The sequence below is a fragment of the Cataglyphis hispanica genome, chromosome 1, assembly GCF_021464435.1.
Source record: "Cataglyphis hispanica isolate Lineage 1 chromosome 1, ULB_Chis1_1.0, whole genome shotgun sequence".
NCBI classification, from domain to species: Eukaryota; Metazoa; Arthropoda; class Insecta; order Hymenoptera; family Formicidae; genus Cataglyphis; species Cataglyphis hispanica.
The window spans coordinates 2504098-2527332 of NC_065954.1; the positions used below are offsets into that span (position 1 = coordinate 2504098).

The following is a 23235-nucleotide window of genomic DNA, read 5'->3' on the forward strand; positions in this document are numbered from 1 at the left end:
CTATATATAATAAATACTTTAAAGATATTTTATATTTTTTTAGACAAAGATATGTTTTATTTTACAGATAATTAGACCTCTCAGATATTTATTATGTAATTAAAAGTGCTCATTATATTTATTTACATATATTAATATTAATTAATAGAATTTTTTATACAATACAAGAAAAGGACTTTGTGACGATGTTTTATGACTTTATTTTATTAAACGCAAATGTAACATGCAAAAAAAATTTGTCTTGTGTTTGAAAAGAAAAATGACGTCTGATTTCTCTTACTAACGTCATAATCCATTGTGGCGGGAATCATCAGAAGCCTCGATAATGTTTTAACTTTGGCCATTAAGAGAGAGTGACCTTATTATTTATTCAAAAAGATTATTTCTGGATATAATTTATTAAATAAGAACCGTTATGAAAAGATTAAGAAAATTGTGCCAGTTATTGATATATTAGTAATAAAATACAATCAATGTAAAACATGATCAGTATATAATTTTTTATAAAAGAAATAAGAAAGATGTTATTAATCTTTGAAATTTTTCACGTAAAATTTCTCGGAAACAAATATATATATCTATACAAAAAAAAAGCTTCATTCGCATCCTTAATTTTTTCACACGTGATTATCCGCTTTTTGCGATTGTTCCACAACTTTTGGATCATCCTATATATGATCTCGTTTTTACTTTGCTCGCTTTTCATCCGCAGAGTTTTACTTTACGAATCTGTAAAATTAAAGTAACTGTAAAAGTAACTGTAAAATTACGATAATGTTTCTGAAAAAGTAAAAAGATGGTTTTCTAAGCGTCGCGCTTCCGTTTAATTACGTGATCTTGTTAAAAGATGGTAATGAGAACATCTCTTACATCTCGAACATGCCCTTTGTAAACTTGTTTTACTCCGAGAGGATCTGGTTGGTCCGATTGGCGTAAAGCCAACCGAAAAATCTGTTCGAATGAAAGTTTGCTTCAGAGTAAATTAGCTAGATTTCTTTCGCGAGTATATATTATATATATATAATATATACTCGCGATATATAACAGAAAGTATATATATATATATATATATATATATATATATATATATATATACTTTTTGTTTTATATCGCGTATTTAATATTTAAGTGTTAATGTATTTAAAAAAACAGTATTTTATATAAAATAAATCTCTTGTAAAATGATTTTATATCATTATCTGAGAAATTAAAAGTGAATATATATATATATATATATACACATATGTTTTCTATATATAGTATACATTATAAAATATATTTAAATAAATTAACATAAGAAAATAAATAATAATGCAAAAAAAAAAAAATATTTAAATAAAATTCAATAGATTTTTTTTAAATTTCTCACTTGTTATTCATTATGTGCTTATTATCTATAAATACTACATTTCTATAAATACTACACTCAGAATATTTTAAGGCTAAATATATACATTTTTAAATTAATCAATTACAGACATTCTTGTTGAAGTTAAATCATAAATATTTGCTTTTTTCTCTGAATAACCCGGTTTCAAATAATTCTCTCCTTGCCATCTTCGGTACGTTTTTACCTCGGGCTTAATAAAAAGGGCAATTCGATACTTGTTTCACTTGATGCGATGATACCATGTTGTCGGGTACCCAGTAACCCAGCTTTCAATGTGTCTCATCTGCCGAAGCTGGTCCGGACTCCCATCGGCCCACTAACGTAAGCGGCCGAGATATACGCACAACGGGTTTCCTTTTGCATCTTTTTTTTTTTCACCGATTCGTGAGGCACGTGTGAGTCGCCAACCGGCTTCAAGCTCACACGAGGACATTCAGAGATTGGAACACCGATTTTTTGATTTTGAATCCTGTTATTAAAATATTAATAATATTGACGTGTCGCGCATCTAAATTGACGTGAATAACTGTTGCCTATCCAAAGTGTTAAAATATATTATCTATGAACAATGTTTTCTCTTGCCTCAACTAAAATATTGATTTATGTTAAATTTCAGCAAAATAATGACATAATAATTGCTTTTTTATAATTTACATTATATCAGGAAAAAAGTTTGTTTATTATTATCGAAATTTCCTTTCTGTTTTTTATTTCAAAAGAGTGATGAATGATTTTTTTAAATTGGGCAATTACAGCGAGAGTTAAAAGCAATCAATATTGAAAGCGCAAATTTTTGCACATTCATGACATTAAATGGTGACACACATATTATTAACTTGGCATATTACTTACATGAAATCAAAACATACAAAATATAAATACAATTTAATTGGATAAAATTCAGTTTTATATAAAATGTCAGCAAATATCATTAATCTTATCTGAATAAATCTGCCTGCTAGAATCACATATCAACTTTATTTAAAGAATTCGCACTTAGATCGAGAAGAACACTGGAGAATATAATTTTCCATAACGGTAAATAATCACATAGTTATTCTATTTTGCACGAAAAAAAATGCGTAATGGCTATTGATAGAGTAAATTGCTTAATGGAAACCAAATGCATAAATGCAAGTATAGGGCAAATATAAGGTCAACATTGTGTATCGAACTTAAAATTTTTTGTTCCGTATATGCCGAGTCAAAATACACGATATATTTTTCTACTATTTTTATATACATTAATAGATTCTAAAGAAATTTTAATTTTTAAAGCTTATAACTTTTCTAGATTAATTTATAAAGAAATTGAGTTTGTACCTTAAATAGCCAATAAAAAAACCAGTTTTTTATTTAAATATTGAAAAAAAAGTTTTTGATAAAACAATAGAATAATTTCAAGAAAAGATGATTCGACTGCTTGAAGTATCAAAATAGATGTTATATTAAAAAATGAGATTAGAAATAGGAGAAAAGTTTGGGAATTGACGTGTACACAAAAATCTTAATAAGTAATAATTTTATTTTTCACAAATCTCTCTTCGGAAACTTAACTGTGCATGAATTAATTATCGGTGACGGATGTGTCGATCTTTTTGTTGTACTTTTTTGTGAGATAGTTTTTACTAGAAATGTCGGTGTGAAAAATCTGTGAATGGGTATAGACACACATACGAGCTCTATTTAAGTACATAATATTGTGATTAGGTGAAAGGTAAAAAGGAGCCGACAAACGAGCCTCGGTTCGCATGGACCAAGTTATTTGGATTTTGGAACCGTGCTACACACAGTCGGCGAGCGATCCATTGACCTGTTTCAATTCATTGAATTATCGTTGATTTGGGTTTTGCCTCTTCCACATCGCTTTCTCCGCAATTGACGTTTTTCTTGCGGTGCTACGTTTGCTAAAATCATTAGAAAAAAATTAGAGAAAAACTATTTTTTTCTTTCTTGCTTTTCTTTAAAAGAGAGTGAAGTTTCGACTCTCTATCAAGTTTTGCGTACATTTGATAGCATATTTATATATAGAGTAGTCTATATAAAATACAGAAAACTTTCTGAAATAGATAGAGATTAAAACTATAACAGATTTTATAGAAAAGAAAAAACGTTATCTCGATTATCTCTTCACATTTATTTTACTATAAATATATATGCATATTCTATACTTTTATGTTCTATACTTTTCTTAGATTGCATGATACAAAGATTTGTTTTTTTACATAAATAAATTACATTTCTTTTATATTCATATTACATGTCATTTTTTTAATTGAATACATAGACACTTTACGTTTAATTTGCTATTGTCTTTTTATTTATGCTGTGACATTGAGATCAATTAAGAGTATACAATTAACTCTTTGTGTCATAGATTCTATTTTTGATGCAGTTTCTTTTTTGTTTTTAGATATGTCGTGATTCAGCGCATTCTGCGGAATAGTTAAACATTGTTTTGTCACTCGACATTATTTTGTTGGTTCTAAAAATTGGTTCTAAAAATAACAACCAATCATCGTCGATTTCTACCCAACTGTTGAGCTCGTTAAATGTGTCCATTGTTTTATTTACTCCATTGTTATATTTGATATTTTCATGTTCCTAAGACGTATGTTAGAGCATACTTTTTAAAAGCTGCGTACATGCGTCGATTTTACGTATGGTTTAAGAAATTTGCTGAATTAATATTTTAGAGTTAACGAAAGGGAATCTTCGTACTCGTCGCGGTTGTTCGTCCTTGCCCGGACGATGCTCCAGGGCCCACTTTTCTCACACGAGGATCCTGAACCGCAAAAACGCTGAGAGAAGACTTAGCGTAGCGGAGATGCTGCGCGACTCTCGCTTGGAAAACGAGGCTACATCGGCTACGCAGTGTGTAGCAAGTGATATATGGTGGGATGGTCCGGAACGAGATGGATTATCCTGACACATTTTCATTTACGAGGAATTCTTCCGACGTTGTACGCACACCCGTCCCTCATATAAATCGCCAGATTTCGTATCAGCGATCTCGGTTGTGTGCGAAATAATCGCAAAATAAAAATTTCTGATTACGAAATCATATTTTTTTTAAATTGTTACAAGGATAATTCGACTAACGATAACCGTGTTAAATTGACATGTTTATTTTGACAAACAACAAACATTGAGAGGAATCGATTCTATTTAAAATCATGAATTTTTGTTATTCTAATTTTTTTGTTACTTTAATTATTTTTATTGTTCAAGTATTTGGTATTAGATATTTAAATTAAAAAAATAATTTAATAATCGATTCTATTTAAAATCTTGAATTTTTGTTATTCTAATTTTTTTGTTACTTTAATTATTTTTATTGTTCAAGTATTTGGTATTAGATATTTAAATTAAAAAATAATTTAATAATCGATTCTATTTAAAATCTTGAATTTTTGTTATTCTAATTTTTTGTTACTTTAATTATTTTTATTGTTCAAGTATTTGGTATTAGATATTTAAATTAAAAAATAATTTAATAAAAATGATTTTATTATATATATATAAATATTAGATAAATGAAATCACACACAAGATAAATATAAAAATTTAGAACAATGATATTAGAAAGGTGAAAATTAGAATGCTTGTTTAGTCTATTTTGACATCTTATATAAAATCAAGATATATGTAAAAATTTTGTAAAACGACGTTGAAAAGGTGATAATTGGAATGTTTGTTCAGCCTACTCTGACATTTTACCTCTCATTCACCTTCTACTAATATTTCAAGAAGTCTAATCCAATTTTACGTACGTAAAATTGGACGTTTCAATCTCATACGATTGAAGCTTATCAATCCACGGGCGGAAGTAGAAATCGCAGAGGCGAGAGCAACGCGAGAGTACTCGTTGTCTCCGCTCGCGAGAATGGACCCGCGAGCGGAGACAACGAAGAGGGGCCAGATGACGATGACGGTCAGGGGGTGGGATACGCCTCGATCGCGGGAATCCTCGCCTTGACCGATCTCGGTCGATGTATCCCCACGATTGATATCCCACCACGCGATCGTGGTTTTGGCCTCGTTTACGTTCTACGTTCGCGGGCGCGATACCACCTCCGATGTACCGGACGACCCACCACCAAAGCCTTTCGGTGGCGCGGATGGCACCAAAGTTATAAAGTAGACCGGCTAAGCTGGTAAACGGCGCTGCCACTTTGTCGAGAGACCACGACGTGCCACGGTTCCCCCAGCTTTCGTGACAGGAGAGGAGGATAAGCGGACTTTTCGGCGGACACCTCGCGCGGTGTCGTCCTCTGAAGCGCACGGTTGTCGTGCCATGTCATTCTAACGTAAAAGTCGCGGGTGCGGTTAATCATCGATATTCCTGGAACGATATCCCGGAACGCCAATTTTGCCCTCGTTGTAGAAGAACAGGGATCCACTTGAACAGGGAACACTTGACTTTAAGGTACTCTACTAAAGAATCGTGTTTATATCATGGATAAGATAGTCTCTTCTGATCTTCGAAAAATCCCAAGTCTAAGTGACTCTTGATATAAAATTGGCAATTTTGCGATATGACAAGAGTCTCTTCTTTATCGGGTTTTTAAACGCGTTTTATAGCGCACGTCGTAGATATTTGAAAAAATATATATTAAAATATATATATATATATATATATATATATATATATATATAAATATTTAAAAATATATTAAAATATATACAAAAAACACAAAAATTAAACAAGGATTTTTGCGCTTGAAGTATTAGTGATTAATAAAATATTTATAATAAAATTACAAGTAATGGAAACAAGATTTTTGTTTTTACGTTTGTATCACAAAATTGTCTTATATACATCGTGAGATATAACAGTTTTTATCTAGGATGATTTTACCCCTAAAACAAGATTCAACATAGAAATATTTAATACAATCCAAATTTCTCTGTTGCCGAAGATCGAGAGACAGTAAATGTATTTTTATATATTTTTATATATTTTATATAATAATATTTATTATTTATTAATTGTACAATGTACAATTTATTGTAAAAATAATATTTATTTAATGTTTATTAATTATTTATTTTACATAAAAAATTTGTTTAAAATAGCAAATGTAAAATTTTTTTAAAGTGAAAGGGGTCTTAACCCATTGTTTTAATATTTTCAAAAATATTCTTTAAAAGTTTTTAACCACATTTTCAAAAATATTATTTACTTATTGGGTCTGCGCGTGACAATAAAAAAAGACTTTGATGACGGATTAATGACTTACTTGTAATTCGAGATACAATATTGCATTACGTCATTTGGAAATGTGCAATTGTCAGCAAACTGCTGATTCGTGAAAATTTCAAATAAGCATTTATTGATACAATATTTAAATTTCGTTTGAATGTTACTACATTAATTATACAATTTTTTACGGCATTGAAAGTAAATACGTCAGTGTGATTATATCGAAAAATATCTATGTTTTAGGTATATATATTGTTATCGAGTTTGTGTTGCAAAAAAATATATGTATATAGTAAAAAATATATTATACACGTTATTTTTGCGATATATAAAAAATATGTTACAAAATTGGAACAAAAAACAAAAATTAAACAAGAATGTTTGCACTTGAAGTATTAATTACTAATGGAATATTTATAATTTCTCTTTCTCTCTCTTTTTTTCTAAAAAGGGATTAAAAAGAAGAGCTTTTTTTACAAGCTTGTTACAAATTTATTGAATCATATATGTATGTGAATTTTACGTGATTATGTATTTAACTTAATTTACGTCGTATTTTATTATCGTCTGCGTGCTTCGCGGCGCAAAATTCATAGATTTCTCTCATTTGCACTTCTCTCTGTCGGCGTCATATCATAACGAAAGCGTAGTACGTTTTTACACTGTCACGTATCATATGGTGCTCAATGGCCATATTAGATCTTAAAGACATTAATCATAATTTATATTTAAATTGTATGAAATGATTAATTACGTTATTTACGTTTGCATGAAATGATTTTTAACTTTCTTTCGCTGCATACGACGGGAGCTTATTTTTATACAATGTTAATTGCTTCCGTCTAAAATAATTAAATATCAATTTGATGCCTTCTTTATTCGAAAAATATATAATTCACTTATATATACACAAAGTCAATTATTAATAAAGTTTGTCGAATCAGTTCACGAGCAACATGACAAACATGAATTATTGACGATTTAAATAAAATTTACGATTTTAATAAAAACGCGTTATTTTCCCTTTTATTCACTTTAACAAACTTTTATGTGTATTTTTTTCCAACCATCTATTATTCACGAGAATTTTGAAATATGTGATTTTTTATATGTGATTTTATATGTTAGTATAAATATGATTTTTTATATCTGATTTTAATAATTATTATTTATTTTTCTCCTTGTGAATAATACTTAGTTTAATTTTTTAAACGAGAGATATATATAATAAGGTAATAAGATATATAATTATATATTACATAAAGGAATATATAATTAAGTTCTGAATGTAAGGAAAATATTACTTTTTTAAAAATAATTAATGTTACTGATAACTAATATTAGTCTAATTAAAATCGGAGATTTGACATATCGCGTTACGTATTCTTGTATCTATTAATGATGCAAAAATAATGATTGCTAAATTAATATTATTGTGAACATTATATATAATATATATTTACCGACTTAGTGGTATTATTATGATTACTTAATGCATGATATTGCATAAATATGCGATAAGTTATAACAATTTATTTTTGCATGTGCCATAAAATATGAAGTCCTAAAATTCCAGATATTTCGCGAGATTCTTCTCAGCGAGATCCCTTTTTATCCGCAGACTCACTTTACCTTGGGTATAATATATTTTTGTAAAATATTTCATTCCCCTTTGAAGCGATAAATCCATCTTTGCAGTCGCAAAAGGATAAGATTCTGCTGCATCAATCGTGACATGAATCTTCGTTAACATAATAACTCGCATTTGTGCCGAAAGTTCAACACGCGAAGTCGCTCCTTCAATGAAAGTAACTTTCCTCGAAAGATATGTGTGTTAGTTGATAGATGATCGATTGGACAACAAGTCGCTTAAAGAAGAGAAGTGTTCATCGGGACATGGTTCACAGCGACTTGGGGAGATAGTGGTAATAGTTTTCTTCGGAGCGTGAAAGTTATGTTCTACTATGCGAACGGCGAAATGAACGACCGGATAATGTGCATCGAGGAAATTGCTATTAAGAATTAATTATGCGCTAATAGACGCATATATGTCTATATTTACATGATACGAATATATCTCCTAAATATCCTTTAATATCTTGTTGACACACCCGGGAAGAAAAAATTCATATATAAATATATATAATTATATAGAAAATATACTCATATATATATATATTTTAAATCTCTGTTTATATATACACGAAAAATAAGAAGAATAATCAAAAAATAAATTTGATTAAAATCAAAATTTATTTATTATATTCATATTTAAAATGCCAATTATTTTCTCTCTCTCTCTCTTTACGAGACATATGTATTTCGTGAGCGTTCAATGTCACTGAATTTGCTATGTCAATTTAAATATACCTTGTTGGTGATAAAGTACTTAAAGTCGTAAAATTAGCGGTTTTACTGATGAGCGAATGGTGGTCTTGCTCCGATACCTTGCGCCTAAGCTTGAAGACGTGGTATTCGGTCAAGGTAGTACTGAAAGATGCTGAGGTATATGACAATAGAAAGCGGCTATTCTATTAAAATTATTATTGGCCGCTGTGAATCTGCGGGGCGACTTGCCGCTTTTCGACACACATGTATGATTAAAGCCGAGAATGTGACTCGACACAGCAGTTATGCTGTGTAAGCCGCATGCGTAAAAATGCAAGTTCATTCAAGGCGGTTATGGATTCGATAAATTCTCTTTTCGGATTGTTGCAGGCGATGGCGAGCCTCATTAATTCCACAGCGCAATTCATTAGCGATGCATACGACTACTACCTCTGGACTCTGTCCCTCGCAGGTAATTTACGGAATTTTATATACTATTTATGGTATTTGAATTGTAATTGTTGTTTGTCACTTGTTGTTCGTGACATTGTGCATGCGTAGTATATAATAAATTTACGCAATTTTTTAATAAAAATTTATAAATGAGAAAAATTAACTTAATTATATATTATTGACACACTTATATCTATATTAATATATATATATATATATATATATATATATATATATTTATTTATTTAATTAATTATATAAATCATAGATATAATCCAATTTTATAAAAATTCTAAGTATAAAGAACTGGAAGAAATTTATGAAAAAAATAAAAAAATTTGTTATTGTATAAAAAATTAGATCATATAAATATATATTATGCAAATTTTTTTTCACTTATGAAATATCATTATGTTATAAATAAATATATAAAAAATAAATAGTTGTACATTTTAAATAAATATAAAAAAATGTCACAAAATCTTTATTGGAATTTGCTTTACAGACGAGAGGACGAGAGGATGGTTACTGGTTGATTCGCCGCAACCAACGTTAATATACACGCTGTTATACCTTCTCATTGTTTGGGCGGGTCCTAAGATCATGAAGAAGCGAAAAGCTTTCAAATTAACATGGGCGCTGGTGCCCTATAACCTTGCCATGGCCTGTCTCAATGCTTATATTGCCATTCAAGTGAGTATACCGTTTCTTGCCTCGGGTAATAAGAAAATATCGCGGATCGTTTCATTTATTCCCATGTATCCGCTTTCACTTGAAAGTGCACTTCCGCTTCATCGATATCTCTTTATTTCCTTTGCAGTTATTCGTGGCATCCACGAGATTACGATACAGTTACGTGTGTCAGCCAATAAGGCATATCACGCGTCCTGATGAACTTCAGGTAAGAGAAATTTCAGTGAAACGGAAAAAGAAAAATTTCTTTTCTATATTTTTACATTTCAAGCTGGTGGTTAAAAATTTTTTATTTCAAGCAAAAGTCTGTTCTTTTCCCTTTTTATTAAAATAAATTATGAATTGATAGAAAAACTTTTAAGCCACGCAAGAAGAAGTCAATAAAATTGAAATGCTCAAAATGCTTTCAGATTGCTCACGCGGTTTGGTGGTACTACTTTAGCAAGCTTCTGGAATTTTGCGACACGTTCTTTTTCATCTTGCGGAAGAAGGACAATCAGTTGAGCTTCCTTCATGTTTATCATCACTCCACCATGTTCTCGTTGTGGTGGATCGGTATCAAATGGGTACCGAGCGGTTCTAGTAAGTTTGACATATTTTTCTCTTCATCAATATTAATTTATTATAATAGTTGAATGATCCTCTTACGGTAACTTGCCAAAAACAAATGTCTAACAAACGTCCTAGGTCAAGCAGAACGATAACTTTATTAACGAATAATGACTTAAATCTGTTTTTTTTTTTTTTTTGACGATTTAATTATATGATATTAGAATAAAAAAAGTCGCTTTATTTATGCATAATAGAAGGCAATCAATCATGTTTCTCTTATCATTTACGTGTGTCTGCAGCTTTTCTGCCAGCCATGGTAAATAGCTTCATCCACGTGCTGATGTACTCGTACTACGGGCTCGCCGCATTAGGCCCCTCAGTGGCCAAGTACCTCTGGTGGAAGAAATACTTGACAATCCTCCAGCTCATCCAGTTTACGAGCGCGCTGATTCTGGGCATCAACGGCATCCGGTCCGGATGCGACTTCCCTCTCTGGATGCAATACGCACTCGTGATCTACATGCTCTCCTTCATCGTTCTATTCGGGAACTTCTATGCCAAAGCTTACATCGCAAAGGTGAGTCTTGAACTTGATGGACTTTGGACGTAACCGATGCGTGCGAGTATTATCGATCCATGATGTTTGTTTGTAGGGTAAACAGGCGTACGTGGACAAGCGGCTGAAGAGGATAAAAGCCGCCAAGGAGACGTCAATGAATACGCAGCTGACTGTTGACGCAACGCACAGCAACGGAACAAGCGCGAACGGACACGCGAACGGTTACACGAACGGGGTGATCAAGAGAAAGATCCAGTGAATCTTCTTCTGAGAATCTTTCGAGAATCCGACGATGCACGATGCTCGCGACACACAATAAAAGAAAATTTAGTCACGTACGTTAGTAATCTAGTAATCGGCGACGATCAGTATCGACGATAGTTTATAACGTAAGAAAAAAAAAAAGAAAGAAACGAAACAAAAAAAAGTAAGCGGGAAAGAAAAACGGGGATTTTATTCTGTGTTCGCGAAGCAACGTGATCAGCAATGTGATTCCAAAGTTATCGACACGCGATTTCTCCTTCAACTCAGTCAGCTCAATCAACTGTACATTCGCGACGCTGATTTCTCAGCATGATTGTATATATTAAGGGATACATACATACCAGAGGCACTCTACTGGAGTAAATAGTGATTAGCGCGACAGGTCTTACACATATTGGGGGGAGCCTGAAACTCGAAAGGGTTCTACGTAAATAGCAGAATATGGTCAAAAAAAAAAAAATAAATAAATAAATAAATAAAAAATCCGAGCAAACAAACTTAAGAAATCTTTCTCTATAATAAAGATTATTTAAAACAGTAACGAAAAGAAAGATACATATGCGTAAGAAATAGATAAATAGATTGGCGAAAAGTCTAATTATCTGTGGATGGACAGATGAAAAAAAAAAAAAAATTACCGATGTCTCTTTTTTTTTTGTTTATGTCATAGGAAGATTCGAGTTGCATCTGCTGTAAGAGAACAAAAGAGAGAGCCCTACTCGAAATTTAACACGTTCGACTTCTGATACGTTTGCAATAAAATGTATGCGAAATATTAGACACGTGTTAGTTCAATTAAATTTCGCGAACGATATCACGAACGAGTTTTGTATGCATAAACGTTAAAGAAATATTAACAATAACGCGCAAAAAGCCTATAATGGAATTAATTTTCAACTGATTGTAATTATTGTTCAACTAAGAATCGCGAGAGAATTCGACTGTTTTTATTAAACAATTACACACATTTGGATAAACGATAGATTTCTTATTCGTTTCTAAACGACGTATATTTTTAAACAAAAACCACCTATCCATCGGTTAGACGCAGATTTTTATACGGACATTTTTCTACAACGAATAATCCAGGTGTGTATATATGCAAATGACGCGTTTTTGTCAGTGAAAATTGCAGTGAAAATTATGATAGCAAGAAAATTGTACAATGGAAGATAAATGGAAAGAAATCTTGCAGAAAGCAGAGAAAACGTTCATATCACGATGTGTTTTCTCTCATTCGCGTAGATCTGCTTTTTATTTACAGTGTGATTCGTATTTTTATCCTATGAATTTACAGATATAGGAACTCTTAGCCCTTATATAAGTTACAAGATAACCATTTTGCGATGATAGTTTATTATTACTTGCGAATCGTGTGTTTCCCTTTAATATACATATTCCTCAATCTTTTTTAGGTAATTATATTATTGTTAATATGTTTATCTTATTATCACATTCACATAATGTAACGGATGATGCAATTGTTATAAAAATGGCATTGCTGCGCAATGCTTGAAAAAAATAATGCATTATGTTAATGATTTACGATTCACGTTTATTTACGACCTTTCTATATAAAATTTTCCATTAATTAATCTAATATCTTCCATTAATATATCTAATTAATTAATATCTAATTACTTAATATCTAATCTTTTGATCATTAAATATTACAAAATAATTTTTCTTTGTATTTTTGATTGAATATTAAATGAAATAATTTCTTTGCATATATATATATATATATATATATACATAATTATATTTATTGTATACATAATACACAATATATATTGTATAAATAAATTCCGTTAATTTAAAAAGCGAGCAATATATCGTACTTGAATTATATACGTGGCAAGTAGATGCAATTAATCATTTATGACATAATAAAATAATAGACAATTATAAAAAATAAAGCATGGAGAAAATGATTAGATAGCTTTCGATATACAAATGAAATGAAATACATGTTTAATTCTACTGATCATTTCTCTCTTATTTATTAATCCAGAGTTATTTACATGACATTCATAAAATTTTGTTAATAATAATTAACATAAGGTTAATTCATATGAGAAATACCATGTACAGATGACTTTACTATTCGGTCACAATATTCATATATTTTATTTCTTCCTATGTAAAGAGAATTTCCTCCTCAATATAATTTACGAATAGCAATATAATTTACGATAAATAGAAACAATATTTGATATTATTTTTATTTTATTTTAAATTATTTATTAGAATTAAATTCAGATGTTTAAGATTATGAGAGAAAAATATATATAAAATAAATTTATCTAAAAATATAAAATAAAATTATTATTGTAAAAATAAAAAATAAATATCTACAACATACACGAAGAATAAAAAATATATAAGTAAAATATCTTTAAATTGACAATTTAATGTTATTAATTTAATTAATTCTTTTCATTAAATATGAAAAATAGGTGTAATCTATTATATAATTAATTTAAAAAAATCAAAACTTATTATTCAATCAGTCAATGATTAATAACAAGAAGACATATCAACAGTCAGTCTTTTTCAATGATAATTTTGTTGTTGTTAGTTTATTTATAAAGCATTTTAGTTGAAAGCTTCTTAACAAAAAGAAAGATGGCCAAAATTTTGTTGCAAAAATCAGGGATTAACGACTCCGTAAAATCGCTATGGCCAACCATATCGAGCACGTCTTGCCGACATATGGTTTTATGTGACAAACAAGAGCAAATTCGACGGGACCAGTAATATTATGGACTTTCGTAGCGGCTATGTGTTCCGTCAATTCGTCGAGGGTAGTTTGACGTAGGTTCAAGACAAAACCGTGCGTATGATAAGCTCTAAACAATTGTTTCAGATCACGTTTGTCCAACTGATATTTCACGTCGTTTGGAATGTCGGAGATGAAACCGCGCAAGACGCTCACCGCGTGACGATTAAATATCGTCGTTGAACCGAGAGCGCTACGTAAACCCGACAATTTGTCTCGTAAATGTTGCTCCATTTGTGTCGCGCTCTCCTTTATTTGTACATCTTCCTCGGCTGTCACGGCTAACTCCAGTGTCTGGACGGATCGATTACTGCTCGATGACGTGGAGACAGGCACGAGTGGCCGCCAATCCTTGCTTATCGTCACGTTGTACTTCAGATTGTGAGGCAGAGTAGACCTCTGCGTGTTTTCCCATATCTGAAATGGAGGGAAACGATTGTGAAATAAGAGCGTTAATAAAAGAATCATAAAAAAGGAAGTGTATAAACGATAGTGAAAGAACAAATGTGGGGGAGCTTTTGTCACTTAAAGAATCAACTAAATAATTGCTTTATACTAACGCCAGAGTAATTAATTAAGCGAGACACCTTCATTAATGTACAACGGCTGTCGCTTAATTTATAATGTTCCCCAATCTCGGGGTCCCATAAAACAATGTTATTCTCCTCGATGGTCAAAACATACGCGGTCCATTTACTTATCTGCGAAGAACCTGCAACACAAGTACAAGCATTATGTCCATCTATTCTGATCGACAATGTTGTAAATTTATATATAATACATATATCTGCTTTGTCTTATAATTGACTTATGCACATTGTTGACAATTACATAAGGAAAGAAAGTATTAGAAAGATTTTAATATAAATACAATAAATTTGATTTAATAAAAATAATACTAATAAATATTAAAACATGCGACATCTCAAATTTGTATAACATGGAATTAGAATTAAATAGAATAGAATTAATTATTATTTATATTGTCGATATTTAAATTATTGAACCCTGTTGCTTTACATATCATTAACTTTATATACCTAATAGTACGTATGATTGCAAGCCGAAAGCCTGCAACAACGTTGCTAGCAAAGCCGCTCGGCCATAATGATCAACCTTATTGACATTCAACGCCTGACGTGGCGTGACCGGGCCATAATGAACAGGCAAAGATGGTAGAAGCATGACGAGCCGGGCGGCATCATCGGGGGTTTCTATGCCGGATATTTGATAAGGATGCGCCAAGCAACGTTGGACACCCTTGGACAGAGTGTCGATAGCGTTAGCTTCCATAGAGTTTCCAGGTTGCTGGAGTCTCATCAGCACGTAGATCCTGGTGTGCGATTGTCCCGGGCTGGCTTGCGCGTAACCGAACAATAATGCCGGACTGAAAAGAGGTGACAGAGCGATCCAACGCTCGAGCTCCTGATAGTTTCTGTGACGCTCGAGCGGAACCCTCGTCTCGCCCAACCATTGCTGGCCCCAAACTGGGTGCTGATCGTACAGGCGAAACTTGACGCAGTGCTCTCCGTTCTGTCTGGGCAGTTCCAAGTGTATGGTTTCCTGCCAGACAGGCGCGGGCCCGTCCGCGACCGAGGTCGTGCGAACCACGTTGCCCCATTCCACTTCCAACAGCGGAGAGATGAGCGCTGATTCTTCTCTCACTGGTACTTCCACCCCCCGTAGCACGGTAACAGTGAGGATCGTTTTGCCTATGGTGTGATGCCTGCTGTGATGTGAGCTCGACGACGGTCTGAGCGGTCGATTAGGACGAAAGAGATTCTTGAAGGATACATCCAGCAGGGAAAACGCCGGTTGTTCTGTCACCACGATGTCTGGCGGTTTGGATTTCGGCGGAGATAACTTACGAGCCGTCACGCCAGCATCCGAAACGAAGATCAAAGCCGGATCTTCCAATAAAAAATACTCGACCTTTTTCTTATTAACGGGGAGTCTTCTCTGAGGTCTTAATAAAGAAAGGCTGTTCTGCGGATCATTCGGATCGTTGCTCGGTCTGTAAAGATAGCATCCGCTGTCTTCCTTTGGCTCGTCGGTAGAACCGTACGTAGATAGAGAAATGGTACAGGTGACAATCCCGGCGTGTATCCCATGCGAACCGTCACCGATCGCGAAGTCTATGTCTACCTTGTGATCCTTCACGTTGCAACGTCGGGGCAACGGTAACGGAAGCACGCTGGATTCACCGTGTCGCGCGTGCACCTGTATCGAGAGATCGTGGTACTCGGAATCTCTAATCAACAGCTTGTATAGCTTCCTGTTGAACGGACCGTTCGATCTGCATATCGGTCTGCCCCTGAACAAAATAGACACGGAGACGATCTCGATCGGCGTCGCGTCATCCGACTGTTGTTGCGGCGTGTGAATGCGAATCTCGCGTATCGCGATTTCCACGAGTTTTCCGCGAAATCGCGGCTGCGACTCGAAATCCAGCCGTTTCACGTTGTCGAGCTGATACGGCTTGATTATCTTGCGGGTGAAAGGATTCTCGGACACGTACAATCCATCCTCCGTTGCCGACGAATTTCCATTGTTTGACACTCGCAAGGTGCCTCGATTTTTCGCGAGCACATCGTTTGTTTTAAAGTCCTCATCGATCACCGGATACGCATAGCAAAGACCGAGATCTCGCTCGGTTTTATCTTCCGAACGTTGAGTCGTTCCACTTATAAAGTCGATATGAGAGGCAGTCATATTGATAGAATTTTACTCACAAACATCTTTTTCATTTACATAATTTATTTGCAAAATTTTAAATTATTTAAACTATCGTTTTTTTTAGTAAGTATATTATGTAAAATTTAATTTGTTTAAATATCTCGCTGTAGAGTTACAGAACGTATAATCTTCTATTTTATAGACTCCCATTGGTATCTGTATTGTTCACGGTATCACTAATCTCCATGGTGACAATTTCCATGGTAACAAGTAAGGGAAACATAAAAGGCAAAAAGGCTTGAGCCCTATAACGGGCAAGTGGTAAGCTAAAAGATAAGTAACGACATCTTGTAAATTTGCATCGAATGGAACAGAAAATATTAGAAAGAGCTGAGATTATCAAAAGTTTTTGATTATATGATTTGTCAGTATGCGAATAATTAAAAACATATACATCACATTGATTTTAAAACGTATTACTGAACTACTATTATTACGAAAAGGTATATACTAATGAAAATGATAACATTATTTTTATTACAATTAATTGTGCATCGTATGTGTTAACAAATTTAAATTTAAACAAATAAAAATTTAATATATGTATTTAAATCTATACATTCTTATTCGTTTAACACAATGTGCAGAAAATTATACACAAAAGAACTATAATGATAAAAATACTTTGTGTAAGATATATAAATTATATAAAATGAGGCAAATAAAAACGTATATAAAAATTCATAAACTTTAAGATATTCAGTAAAAATTTTACAAATTACATTTACAGGAAAGTTAATATCTAATTTGTAAAATTATTGTTCTATATTACAAATAGAAAACGAATAATTTTACGTCTATATTCTTCAAAATTATAAACATTATTCTGTGTAAATTTTATAATAAATTACAAATCTTGTCAAGAAAATCTTAAATAAATTTTATATCTTTTATTGGTGATTAGAAACAAGTAGATAACGATAGTCTGTTGATAATATATCGATAAAAGGTAACACCCATGTGATGTACAACATCGACAGCATTTTCGTGAGAAGTTAGAGTGTTATTCCTAGCCGGGACGCCATTAACAAAATTTCAGCATACAAATCCATTTTAAATGTAGATATAGTGGAGTCCTGTTTTTTAATTATGATTTATTATAAACGGAAGTAACGGAAATGAGAAATAGGATGGGAGAAGATATTGCACATAACTAACGATCAACAAATACATATATTAAAGAATATGTATCTTATTTTTAATACATAGCTCTTATATCTCTATAAAAAAAGAAAACATTTAAATAATATATGTGCTGTTGGTCCAGACATTTACAATAACAAAATACACATATACATACATATACACGACATGTAAATAACAATACAAAGCTTGTTATAATTACCTTTGAAAGAATTATCGAATATTTTTGATTACGAAAAAATAAAAAGGAAGAAGATTTTGCACAGATAATAATGAAGAGTGAGGGAGAGAGCAAATAATGCAAAAGAAATTAACACAAAACAAAGACTATAAAATCTCAAAGTCTGGCTGCACTTTTGGCCCACTCTGTACATAAAGTTGTGCAGTTTATAATTAAAATATGTAACAGATATTTATATTATTTATAAGAGATCATAAATTTACAATAAAATGTTATCTATTTGTTATCGTAAAATTTCCTAGAGAGGAATGTTGATCAGAATCTGCTAAAATTTAAAATAATTATATATAAATCTTTTTTTTATTATTTTTATAGAACATTAACTTTTTCAAATGCGATTATTGTACGTAGTATACACGTTCCGAAGGAATAATTGATCATAAAATACATTCTACTGTCTTCAAAATTTAACAAAATTTGTAAAGTATAAAAATATAAATTAAATTTTGAAGTATATGTGAGTTAAATATTTATCAATCCCCGAAAACGAAAAAAGGAGGATAAAAAATTCAATTCGCGTGTACATACATAAAGAATATACAAACAATCAACAATTTAGATTTTTCAAATGACACGAGAAGGGCAGAAAATATCTCGTAAGGACGCTCAGGAAGGATTTCTATAAATACGTGCGCGCAGAGAACCGACGTTTTATTATAGTTTTCATCAACAGATTAGCCCCTTTGGAACCATCGATACTCGAGAATCGAGATTCACAGACAGTTTATGGCCCTCATAAAAGAATCTATTTGGTGTTTTCCGACTTTGGCCGACGGAGCCTGAAGCAAGTCGAACAAAGAGTTGTATCCTCTGTAGCCAGGAATTTTGGTATGTAAAAACTATTACGTCTTTGGGTCCAATTACGCACAAGTTGCCGACCGGATTGTCCTTCCTTTTCCTTCGTTCAATTCTTTAAAAAGCCTGACGCCGATATCCCCTTATCTTCTTTCATTTATGTCTTTTTCCCGTTAGTTTCAACCCATATATCACGTGCATTCTGCGGATATCGCAGACAGACTCTATTGTCTCTATTGTGCTTTTCGTCACATTTTGCAAAATATCCATCTTTTTGCCATTCAATGAAAAATGGTATCCTGAATTCTAATGCAACACAATGATAAACAGATGTGCCCCAAATGAAAAGAAAGAGAGGTGAAATTGTGTATAAAAGTTTTTAATCTTAAAACTTCTATTTTTTTACTTGTTACAGGTTTATATATATATATATATATATATATATATATATATATATATATATACCTGTTTGTCTTAAACATTTTAATTTTGAATTTGTCTAATAAATAAACTAAAACATGTACTAAGGATATGTATTATAATTTAAAACGCATGTTAAGTAGTACATAACATGTAATTAATTTTTTTTATTTAAATGATTTTTTATTAGAATGATTTTGTTAAATGTCATATTAACACCTTTATCATCAAGGTGAATAAAAAGCGCGCGATTATACTTTGGCAGAATTTATATTCAGTTTTGTTTATTATGTCGATTTTTTCGAATGAACGGCCTTTCTTTGTCGGCGCGCCATCATCGGATAAATTTAATCGGAATACCACTTTTTAGAATAGTAACGAAATATTAATTCTGTTTTTCGTGTCGATATTATGCTGCGTGCATAATGCATAAAACGTATAATATTAAATCGCCGTCAAAATAATTCTTAGAAGACGGCGAGTAAACACAAGTAAAAATCAAATTTTTTTGCGGATCTGAATTTTATCTAGACCAAATAATTATCTACGAATATTAATTATGAAAAAATTTTACAAGGCACAGTGTGTGTATGTGTGAATCCTCACATATTCATAATATATATTTTACATTATCGCTTAGACATACAGTGAATAAATGTCAATCGATGATTCTTTTATATCTCGCGATTTTTATTCGTGAAATAGATTCAAAGCGAATATGAAAATCCGGCGATGCGATCAAGTTCCGATATCGTTTTTTTCATCGCTCGCGATTTTCGCACTCTTTTCCGTGGAAACAATGATATATCGCGAATGACTATATTCGAACCCTCGTATGATCGATACTACGGTAATAATTGGATCATAGATACGGTTATGCAGCAGATCCATTAATTCTCCACGGCGTTCATTTCTCACACCGTCGGACTCGTTATATCGTCAGACTTATTCGAGATCTTGGCATTTTTAGGTTTGTCAACAAAATTATTTTGATAAAGATCAAGTACAAAATAAATTCAGTTTTTCGAGTTAAATATTAGTATACGTATATAAGTTAATATAAATATTTATATTATATTTATTATAAATACATTAAAATCCATTATTCTAAATATTAATATATAAGTATTTTATCATATAAATTTTTCCTAAAATATATCTCTCTATCTGTGTATTAGAAAATTAATATAATGATCTTTTTCAATATTGTTGATAATTCTATTTAAAAAAATTAATTTATTAAAGAATTAATTAAACTTCTTAGAGAATTAATTAAAATTATTGAACTAATGCTATTTTATTTTCTATTTAAAACTGCATCGTACATCAATTTTATTTTTAAAAAAAGGAAAAATTACTGATATGTGTGTATTTAATTTTATATTGAGAAAGATTTTTATATCTCCCTTTAGTTATCAAAGCTTGACTTTTCCAACTATATCCAGCGTAAATCTAAACCATCGCAATCGCGAATAACCATTAAACGCTTGCGATAATCGTGTTTACGGAACAAGCGAACCTTCGGGCGACGTCTCGGGGAAGAAATCATCGACTCGGGTCGCATAACCGCGACAAAGTTGTTCCCGATTCGCCTCGACAGAATCCGAACTCTTGGTCGCGTCCAAGTGTGTCGAGAGGGGGGTTGGTTTCACGAGACCGGGGGGGACGAGGTCGTGGGCTGGGGTCGGACATCGATCTGGTAGTTAACTTGAGTGCCCCCGCGGGACTCGTTGCCACCTTCGTCTGCGCTCGCGGTATGCGTGGAGATGGGGTACACAGTCTCTCCTCGATTCGGGGGAGGAGGGATGATTCGCGCGCTCGCATAAAGCGTTTTTACGTTTGCATTTACGCGCGATTTAATTCGATCTTCTTCCCACTTGCGTCACGACGCCATGCTATATTGTTAGTATCGGCGGCGAATTTTTTAATTAATTCGACATTCCCGAATACACTCGTTCGCGTTTTGACAAGTGAAAAAAATAAAGATGAGATGAATTTCATAATTGAGAAATTTTGAGCAAAATTTGACGATTTTATATGTGTGTGTGTTTTTCTTTTTTATAGACGACGGCTAGGAACAATGTAAGACTGGTCCGTTTCCAGAGTCGTATCTGTCATTCGATGTACACGTGGGCTAGCTCAAAACAGGGAAATCGAGTTCTAGGATTGGGGCTGTTTAATGCGTGCTGTGAACTATATGAAGAACATCATTGTGTTAACGCACACATTGTTATACAACGTCGCCAAACTTTTTTATTATATTTAACCGTAAGTCAATTATTGATCGTAATCGCCATTGTATGTGTTATCGTCATCATCGTCTCGACACCATTTATTGGTTCAATATCTAATTTTGACTGTTATCTTAGTCCAAAATATATCATAAAAAATCTTGAAAAACGGAAGGAATGTGGTAAAACGACATGTGTCAACGGAAAAAATACAATTGATTCAAGGTTGAAAAAAACGGCCTATTTCATTACAAAGAGATACAAACAAAACCTTATTGAAATGTAAAAAGTGCAAGAAATAACTATTATTTTTCTTGATTTATTTTTATTGAGCCAAAGACTCAATTCTTTACACATTTATGGCGCATGCAAAAGGAAAAAGTGACATAAGACATAGGTACATACCCGATTCAATTTTCTAATATTTCTAATATTACTCTCAGTTCACGTTTCGTCGGATCAGTTTTTTGAACCACGTTCTTGAATTTTTTTTCACATCTCAAATGCATTTCAATTTTTTCTACTTTCAAGTATCAAAAAATTACTGATAATATAATTATCGTACATAATATATTAGAAATTTTTAAAATTTACTCTTCGTCATTTTACAAGTTAATTAAAAATCAAGTTTAAATTGCATTGATAGAAATATAAATAGTTTCCAAAGAAAATAATTTATTTATTTGGTTACTTTGCTTAAAATATTAAATTTGATATTAAATTGAAAGTAGAAAAGAACTAATGTAATTTTGATAAGCTTGGCTCTATATACTATATATGGGATGGAAAAATCGACGTCAATCGTTGCAATGTACACAGAATTAAAAGTTATATTTATTAAGATAACGATAATGAATCGTTAGTTGCTTTCTGTTATGTGTAGATATTTACGAATAGATTTAGGAATATACGGATGGGAAAAAATGGAGTTTGTATATGGACGTTATTGTAACGTATTTAAGATATTTATTTCTTTCTAAGGCACATTTTTATATTAATCTTATATTTATATTTTCTATTATACTCAGATATTGTAAATATTAATAACTTATTAGTTCAGATAAGTGTAGATGCAGATGAATATAATAACTTATATGGAATTTTAAAAATATAGCAAAATAAGACACACGTAATCTTGTCTGCCTTGTCGTTGCATAAGGAAATAAAAAGGTAGATAAAAAATAAAGAGAAAGATTGTGCGGCAAATTAAATGGGGATAATGTCGAGATCAAAAATCAATCGTAGTACACATTTTGAATGTTAATGGAATGCATAAAACAAACAAAATAAAACAACAAAATAAAAGAGTGCATATAATTTTGTGAGCTTTTATTTACTTATATCTAATATATACATGTTTCCTAATGTATGCATCTTGCGTTTTTAAAAGTTAGACGGTGTAATTGATAATGACTAGGGGTGCGCAAATATTCAAAAGTTTC

General features: G+C 31.9%; 2 protein-coding genes and 1 long non-coding RNA gene across 5 annotated transcripts in view; 2 read left to right on the forward strand and 1 right to left on the reverse strand.

Annotated features, from left to right (window-relative positions):
* LOC126853147 (elongation of very long chain fatty acids protein 4-like) overlaps nt 1–12988 on the forward strand; it is a 19685-nt gene extending 6697 nt beyond the window's left edge. Inside the window, exons 1-7 of one of the 2 annotated variants that reach the window (XM_050598653.1) lie at nt 5501–5819; nt 9315–9396; nt 9883–10070; nt 10198–10278; nt 10481–10652; nt 10922–11199; nt 11276–12988. In XM_050598653.1, the coding sequence (XP_050454610.1) occupies nt 9318–9396; nt 9883–10070; nt 10198–10278; nt 10481–10652; nt 10922–11199; nt 11276–11440 (963 nt within the window). In that variant the 5' untranslated portion in view covers nt 5501–5819; nt 9315–9317 and the 3' untranslated portion in view covers nt 11441–12988. Of the gene's footprint in view, nt 1–5500; nt 5820–9314; nt 9397–9882; nt 10071–10197; nt 10279–10480; nt 10653–10921; nt 11200–11275 lie in introns of those variants that run through there. The other variant, XM_050598663.1, reaches the window with a different exon arrangement.
* Nucleotides 12989–14017: 1029 nt separating this feature from the next.
* Nucleotides 14018–17046, reverse strand: LOC126852826 (uncharacterized). The gene is made up of 3 exons (XM_050598038.1): nt 15268–17046; nt 14788–14939; nt 14018–14644 (listed from the first exon to the last, which is right to left on the reverse strand). Exons 1-3 carry the CDS (start codon nt 16937–16939, stop codon nt 14105–14107), a joined length of 2364 nt encoding a protein of 787 aa, XP_050453995.1. The 5' UTR covers nt 16940–17046; the 3' UTR covers nt 14018–14104.
* A 1917-nt stretch (nt 17047–18963) lies between these two features.
* On the forward strand, nt 18964–23110 carry LOC126853282 (uncharacterized). Of its 2 annotated transcripts, XR_007687932.1 has the most exons (3): nt 18964–19175; nt 21627–21830; nt 21932–23110. It is a non-coding gene; the product is annotated as an uncharacterized LOC126853282 (long non-coding RNA). The 2 variants fall into 2 exon arrangements; XR_007687931.1 differs by having other exon boundaries at nt 21627–23110.
* The last annotated feature ends 125 nt before the right edge of the window (nt 23111–23235 follow it).